Below are 8,646 nucleotides of genomic sequence, written 5' to 3' on the forward strand. Positions count from 1 at the left end.
TTAGAGAGGTTATATTGTTGGTTCAATATGGCGAAGGATCTAATCCTGCCATCTATTAATAGGTCCTCAAGGACATTGATCCCTACTTGCTTACAATCTGAAAGATCTTCAATTATACACTCCAGTGTTTGTAACTTCAAAGACTTAATTTATCTTATTTTCCCCAGAATCATATTTTCTCTGGCTATCCTCATTGTCTCTGAGGAATTAATTGACCATATAATGTTAGGTCCTTCACCCCGCATGCCTCAGATTCGATTTGGTACCAACCTTCTTCTACGTTGGCCTCTGAGTGGGTCTTAACTATATGAGACAATATGCTAGCTTCATAGTATTGTTTTACCAACGGGAAGCTTGTCCCTCCTTTGGAGATCCTGGAGCTCAAAGTATATTACTGATCCATGGTCTACTGCCCTTCCATACATTTTAAAAACTTTTTTTGTACTAGTTCAAGCCAGCTAAGGGGAATAGACATTGCGACCATACGAAAGAGGTATGTCCACCTGGGCATGACATAAGTGTTAATGCGTCCCATTTCCATTCCATCAATAGTTTATTGGTAACTTTTAATAAAATGTAGAAAATTTAACATAATGTTAATATTTCTGGGGATTTTAATGCTGAGATAGACATAATCTACTCTAGAATTTTCTATCCCAAATTTTCTTTGTATTTGGTCAGCACTTCCCTTTATCAAAATTTATAAAGTGGGCTACGGTCTTATTTAAGTTCCATTTGTAATTAGAGGCAAAACGGTACCTAACCACCTCTTTCATGAAAGCCATCATAGAATCCATTGGATTTATCAGTGAGACAATGACATTGTCTGCATACAGGGCTACCTTTTATTCCCCCCTCCTTAACAAAGTCCCTTAATATCCTTATTTTGTCTAATGTTAATAGCAAATGGCTCTAAGGACAAAATGTACAAGACAGGGGAGGGTGGACACCCCTGTCTGGTTCCATTCTGAAGGTTGAACCACTCTGCACAGATAACCGGTCCCACGACCCTAGCACTAAGGGACGAATACAAAGACATTATTGCTCCGTATATCCAATCTGTTATTCTGAATGCCCTCAGCATGCTGCTCATGTACCCCCATCCAACCCTGTTGAACGCTTTTTCTGTTCCAAAGGTCAGAAGGGGGATTTTATGCCTTCCTGTGTAATCCAGGGTATCCAATAGTCGTTTTACATTATTACCAGAGTCCCTCCCCGGGGATTTTTGTGGATTATGGAATGTAGGGCCGATTTTAATCTCTCCACCAATATGGCGGAATAGAGTTTCACGTCCACGTTAATCAGAGAGATTGGTCTGTAGTTTGTTTCAGGATAGGGAAAATATTAGCCTGGAGCATCTCCCTAGGGAAATGACCTGTCTGAGAAATTTCTCTAAAAGTTTCTAAAAGGCAGTCTATTATGTTCTGCTTGAATATTTTTCAAAAAATAGTTACTAAACACGTCAGGGCCCGGAGTTTTATACGTTACAATTTTTTTTTCTCTAGTGGTCTAATTTTGCCTCGCCATCTCCTATAGCAGCAAGCATACCGAGAGTTGACTTTTGCATCATCTAACAAACAGGTATTCAGTTTCTACACACCCTACCGTATTCAAGTTTTAAATTCAAGCTCACTATACACGTCAGACACACGTGATCAGAAAAAGAGACTCTATTGTACGTCTCTTCTAGTACATATGAATGTAGTAGAAGAGACGTACAATAGAGTCTCTTTTTCTGATCATGTGTGTCATGCCTGGGGTAACCAAAATATAATCAATCCTAGATCTTAAACAACCATTTTCACAAAAAAAAAGTAAAACATTCTGTACGCTTTTGGAGACATTTTACCGTATCCAGAAAACCAAAATCTTCAATAATTGTCTGTAACTCTTTTCCAGAGCTATCTAACCCACCTCCACCGCCTATTCTATCACCTTCCTTAAAGGTTAAAATCACCCAACAGAAAGGTAGGTTCCCTTCCAGAAAGGAACATTCTAAGCTTTTTGAATAGTGATCCTGTCGTTTTCCACTGGGGCATATACAATTATAACTCTAAAAACTGTACTCTCAAATTTAAAGTAAACAATTAAAGCCCTCCCCTTTTCAAAGTCTATTTGTTTCAAAACAGTGAATGAGTTGTTTTTACACAAAATCCCCACCCCACTATTCTTATCTAAACTATAAGAAAAACAACCAGGTCCCTTTGTCCAAACAGCAGACCGCGGTGGTTCCTGTAAACTGGTGTCTTATAAACAAAGGATGTCATAACCTTTGGAAGAAAAACAGTCAAACAAAAAAGCTCCATGTGCAGTCCCTTTAATGCTCCTCACATTTTGCGAGACAATATATAGACCCATTCAAAAAAGAAAAAGGTCTCTCACGTTGGTTGATTCAGCCTTTTAAGTGACCACTTTCGTTGTTTATTTCTTTTTGGGGTGAAAGACCCTCCAAATATCATATAAGTTGGGACTTTGAGTGATATTTCTTAATGCTCTTGATTTTTTTTCTTAAATTCTTTGGGACATCTTTATGAAGGCCCATCTTCTTATTTAGCTCGATATCCAGTTGAAATCTCCTGCAATCAGCAGAGCGCCTTCTTTAACCTTCTCCACTTTATCCAGGATTTTGGAGAGAACCGTCAGAGGGTCTGTATTTGGCAGGTAAATATTGACCAGCGTAAATCTCTCGTCATTTCCCATTCCAACCCAGATCAGGAAATGTCCCTCTGAGTCTTGATCGGTATATTTCGTCTCTATTTTCACGCTACTGCAGAAAGCTATTGCCACTCCTCTTTTTTTTCCCTTTCTTCTAAAGAAGAGTAGAAAATTTGAGGGAACTGTCTACCTCCCAACCTAAGCGTATCCATTCTTCTCCAGAGGGTCTCCTGAAAAAAAAAAGCTAAATCTAGCCTCTCCTCTTTCTCAGAAAATCATATACTCTTTCTTTTTATAGGTGAATTTATAAAAATGAGGCCCTGGACGTTAACTGACTGGGGGCTGATCCCTCCTCCCACCAGGCGGCCCACCAAGCATAAGTTTGCCACTTCCATCAGCCGGACAACATAACACAAAATAAGAGGAGCAAACATCTCTCCTCTAAAAACATTTACACAAAAAGAAAAAAAATAGCCTATACTGACCAAATATTTTGTCAGTAATACTCCCTCGTGAGAGGTTGTGTCAAATCACAAATTACTCTCTGAAGCTCCCAACGAGCAACTCAGACGGGGTTGGTTTTGGCTCCCCCATGTCCATATGCCATGGGGGGTTTGGGGGGGGGATTAATACAATAGGTTCACCCATTAGTGTTATCCATCCGTTCTTCTCTTATCAATATGTCTCTTATACTATACCTCCTCCATTTAAACCGGATATCTTATATCTCTTGGGAGAACTTTCTCAAATTATAACCCAATAAATGTGTAATATTTCATTTATAGGCATTTGTATTAGCTAAAAAAAACATTACAATTCCATACGTAAATAATTTATACACTCTCAGTTAACAGCCATATGAGCTGAAAGTGTTACCTTAATAACCATTTCTATTATTAAAAAAAAAAATAATACAATAAGTTTACCCTTTAATCACAGTTTAATCATACAGATCCATACCTATACAAAATGAGGTGCATAAGGGACCCCCCTTGTTAAAAGTCCCTGGAAAGGGACTGTAAACTTTTTTTTTTTTAAATAAAGTATGGAAAAGCCCTGGTTGTGAACCTTGTCTTCTATATTATATATTATATGCACCATGGGAGAAGCCGTCTTGACCTTTTGTTTCATAATATTCTTAATTATTCTTCTGTGTTATATTATCTCTACAATATTAAGTTGCCGAGTGTTGTTCAGTAAGGACGTGTGCAGTGAGAGATTCAGGTGAATGTGTCAGCGGAAGACTTTTTTTTTTTGCAAACTTCAGGTACCCTAAAGTTAAAAAAACAATATTGCTAGCAAAAAATGGAAAGACTACAGTGTTAATAAATAAATTATGCTAGCGGACGTGCAAGCCTCATAATTCACCCATCATGAACCCTCTTACAGATGTTGTGTTCCATATGAGGTTCTAGTATCACATTATATATAATGTATCACAATACAGTGCCAGGAGTCTTGAAGTGTCCTTGGGCTTTTCTTTGCAATAAACCTTATTGGCACGTCCTTTTCATTATAACGTAGAGAACACTGAGCATTTTAACCTTAACAGGAGGCTGCAATCATTCCCACACTCTCCATCCTGATCACCTCACACTTCCTACGACCTTAGTGAGAGCATCAACAAGTTGGAAGTAGTGGTATCTAATATCATATTCCATGTCATACCAGTAATTCACTGTAAGAAAAAAAGAAGAGAAAATTAACCAGCTAATATCCCACTGGTTGCAACAATAGAAATGTTGTGTATACTCAGAGGTTCATATTTGTCTTGCATACAAGGGTGGTTGACAGAAAAAAACAAAACACGGAATAAGTAGTAAATCAGAAATAAAAAGTGAAACAACACGTTTAGAAATGTCATGTGAATAAAAAAACCCATATACTATTGTTTCTTCTTTATATGACTTCCTGGCTCTCAGCTTATCACATGGACAGATCATGCATGTAGATCAGGTATGAATTCTTGCATCCGCAGTAAATCGCTTTCATGGGGGATCAGGCCCTCAGGTGTGCTGCTGCTCAGTTAGCCAGTTAATGGCAAAGCCTTCTAAGACTGCATTAAAAGCTTGGGAACTTGCTCAGGACTATGGCAGCGCCAATCTTAAATACACTTTTGTATGGGACATCATAAAGGCTTTTCAGTGGGGTGAAACTTTAACATGTATTGACAACTGGAGAAAACATCTATAATCCAGCAGTGAATGCTACCCTATTTGGTGCTCATGTTTTTTTGGGGGAAAAAAATGTATATGGCTATACATATATTCTTACCAGCAATGCAGCCATGAGACTGACGGACGTGGTGAAACCAAAGAGAAGGCAGATAAAGCATTTCCCCTGCTCTCAACGTGCAGTGCAAAGGTCTTGTCTTTTCATATTCTGGGTACAGATTCAAGTCTGGGTCCAGTGGGTCAAGAGGAATCCAAGGGACCTTCCAAAAAAAGTTAGCTTCATAAAGCTTAAAAGCACCAAACTGCAAAAAGGCACAAACACGCAGGATAATTTATTTCAGATATAAATGATGCTTTGGTGCATAAAAATGCAGTTTATGCACCAAAGCCTAAATCCCTCTAGACCGTAAGCTCGTTTGAGCAGGGCCCTCCTCACCTGTTGTCTCTGTAAGTCAATTTGTTATGTTACATACTACTTGTTACATCCTGTCTACCCATTGTACAGCGCTACAGAATTTGATGGCGTTATATAAAACAATACTAATAATAATAATAATAGGTCAGCTTCAGACTGATTTATACATTTCAACATCAGGGAATCAGTGCACACCTAGCAAATACCATCTAAAAGCACCTATATGAGGCAATACTGGCAATTCCGTCACGCTATATGGCCATATACTGCTTAGCCCACCACTATGTCAAAGTACCCCAACTTTGGCGAGTCCTATCTAATCCTAACACCTTACAGAGACACTGCTTTTTAAGCCCTTTCTGGATACCATTAATGAGGCACCTGTGTGGTAGCTGGGGCTGCTCAACACCAGAGGTCTGGTCAAAACAACTATACACAAATGGGAATTACACCCTAAAGAGCATACAGTGAGATTCCCAGAAATACAGAGTAACTGAACATATCATTTTTGTCCCCATTATAATGAGTGGTGCAATGCTTGGAAGCCTGGTCAAGCTCGGGGTGGTCAATTAGACGACTTTTCCAACTTATAGAACTCACAAGCTGCCCAACTTCTACTAATCTATTACGGCATTGAAAATGGTGTATGGTCAAGGCTACTGAATAGTGCAAGTCAATAAAACTTTTCTGAAAGCCATTACCTTCTCTGCTCCTTCTTGGTCCAACACTTGAAACGATCCATCTTCATGAACCTGGTATGTCGCTGGCTGGTACATTTCTTAAAGTGCCAATTGGTAAAAACAGATTAAACATGGCACTCCCTTGGTAATCTTACATTGATTCTGTCCCTAGTTTGTTCTGGTGTATCACAAATTCAAAGAGGCAATAATCAATTAAATACCACATTAAGCAGTATATGGACATGTTGGACTACACTTAGACATGAAGCTGGAATTATACCTCTGAAACTCCTTGTTATATGACCAATGTGTCCCCAGTAAGTTAAACAATTGATAGAGGAAGATTTACCATATGGGATAAAAGGGCGATCGCTTGGAGGATGAAGGATAAAATGTTTCTCCCCAGAAATCACACAGTACAAGTTCTCATAGTGATCTTTATGCACTGGAAGAAAGACACAAACAAATCACATAATAGTAATTGTATTTACAGGTTAGAACAACAAATACATACGTGTATTACAGGCCCTTTTGTGTATACCATGGTAGCAGCTATATTAACATTTCCTCAGTTCATTAGGGACACTTCAGACATCACATGCATTATATTGTAATATGATAGAGGAGTGACATATTTTCCCTGCAGCAATGTATGGAGGGATTCCCTGGAATCTCAAAGCTGGCATGAACAGCGGAGCATGGGTAAGTGGATTTACCCTACAGAGAACTTTAAATATGCATGTTATATTGATGGGGCTGTATGGGACACATTCCTTAAGATATGAGAAATAAAACGTTGAACATTCTCATTATGTACGAATATATGATATTGTTATGATAATAATATAACAATTTGCTCATGTTCAACAAGTATAAATAGCATGCTTTTTATAAATCTTTGGTAGACTAACATTCTTTAGGTGTAGACAGATACTTACAGGAGGTTACTGCTGCGGCCTCTCCGAGCCAGAAGTTAACAGCATCTGGCATTTTTCCTAGATTAAAAAAAATTGGTTTGATACAAGCTGCTATAAGAAAACTGAGTAAATATAGTATGCTTTGTGGGAAAAAGATTAGAGTTGCTAAAAAAACTAACAAAAAGGCACGAGTGAAATATCCTTGTAAAACAGTCTATAACTAATTTCTATATGAATTTTTTTTTCTTTCAGCTTCCACATTCTATAGGTGCAAGGTAGAGTGAAAGTGTGGTTTGCTGGTTCCTTTGCATATACAAGGAAACCTACAAATATAACCATGAAACTAAAAAATATTTAAGGAAATTCAAATTAACCCCTAAAATATAGAAACATGTGTGAGCAAAAAAAAAACCAAAAAAACTTAAATGACATACAAATCTGCGAGAATGAGTTATATTTATATGTAAATATAGTTTTTATAGGACCCTGGTCAATTATACATTACCCAGCGCCTCGCTCATCCATAGTATGTGGCTCTCCATGTCCCCCAGGAGCTCAGGGAACTCTTCTGTGAGATTGGAGCATTGTTTCTGGATGTAAAACACACCTGGGGGCTTCTTCTTCTTCTTCTCTATGATATCTAGAACATCTGCTAACAGCAGTGATCTCTCCTCAGGCATGACAAACCTATCGTTGTACACGGCATCAGCATAGCCATTTGGGGTTATGGCCACGCTTACAACCTTAGAACCTACATGTGTCCTTCACAAAAAAGAAAGAGACTTGAGTTGTGCTTGCAGACAGCTGTGCCTAATATATCTCTCACACAGAGAAACAAACACGGCCAGTCTAATTTCCTTACCGTAGGTAATCGGCAGTCCACTTGTGGAGTGCTGGCCAGTGGCTCAGAGCATTGCGTATGATGCAGGGTCTGTTTGGGCACAGCCATTCTCGATAAAATTCCAATGGAGAAGGAGGTTCTTCCAGGTAAGGGATGCTGTCAGTAACTTGGAGTTCTGAAAAGATCGTAACTTCATTTTTGTTGGCGGTTTAACACAACAAAATACCTTCTGTAGATATGTTTCTGTGTGCAAATTAGTAATTTAGTCCAATTTTACTTTTTTGTTTTTGTTTTTTTTTTTACTACAATCGTCATCTTTACTTACATTGAGTTTTCGGTGAGACAGATTATCCATTATCCAACACAGTCGTTTCACACCACGTACACATTGATTATAGAATACACGGCATCTCAAAAATACGTCACCAAACCCATTCTATCTAAATGCAATTTAAATTTCACAGAACGTCTGTATCACCAAGCAGTGAAAAACGTAAAACCGACCATTTTCATTGCAATGTCACATTTTAAAAGTAAATTTTTAGAATTGTCCAATAAGAAGGGGCATTCCATTGGTTGCTATGGTAACAACATCAATATTTCAATATGTCACCAGAATCATGTTTTGATCACTCTCTAGATTGTAAGCTTGCCATAATGTAACGTTTAGTCTGTCAGTACTATCTGGGAGGCTCAGCAGCTTGCTTAGCAGGTGTTTAGCTGACATGGTGTAAAGTTCAACCAATGCAAATAGCCATCAAAAACCTATTTGATGTGTATTTCAGTCACTCTGGAGCAAGCATACATAGTTAATAAAGTCACAAAGCGCAGACCTTGCCGTTAACTGTGTGGATATTATGTGGAAAGGTTTTATCTGCAGTTGTACACAACGTGTCCTCTTACCTCTAACCTCCTGGGAGAAATCCTCTAGACATTTCCACGTAGAGTGTCCAGAAGCTGCCAT

General features: G+C 38.4%; 1 protein-coding gene across 1 annotated transcript in view; it reads right to left on the bottom strand.

Moving 5' to 3' along the window:
* Positions 1-8,646, bottom strand: part of LOC149274851 (cytosolic phospholipase A2 beta-like) — a gene marked incomplete at its 3' end in the record, with an annotated part of 76,682 nt that extends 68,036 nt beyond the window's left edge. Inside the window, exons 1-6 of the mRNA XM_089505188.1 lie at positions 8,586-8,646; positions 7,704-7,857; positions 7,347-7,603; positions 6,863-6,919; positions 6,274-6,369; positions 5,946-6,022 (exon numbers count right to left, since the gene is read on the bottom strand). Coding sequence (XP_089361314.1) covers positions 5,946-6,022; positions 6,274-6,369; positions 6,863-6,919; positions 7,347-7,603; positions 7,704-7,857; positions 8,586-8,646 — 702 coding nt within the window. The remainder of the gene's footprint in view (positions 1-5,945; positions 6,023-6,273; positions 6,370-6,862; positions 6,920-7,346; positions 7,604-7,703; positions 7,858-8,585) is intronic.

Source organism: Sceloporus occidentalis, unplaced genomic scaffold (assembly GCF_023333645.1).
Source record: "Sceloporus occidentalis isolate IW3139 unplaced genomic scaffold, rSceOcc1.0.p SCAF_316, whole genome shotgun sequence".
Classification (NCBI taxonomy): domain Eukaryota; kingdom Metazoa; phylum Chordata; class Lepidosauria; order Squamata; family Phrynosomatidae; genus Sceloporus; species Sceloporus occidentalis.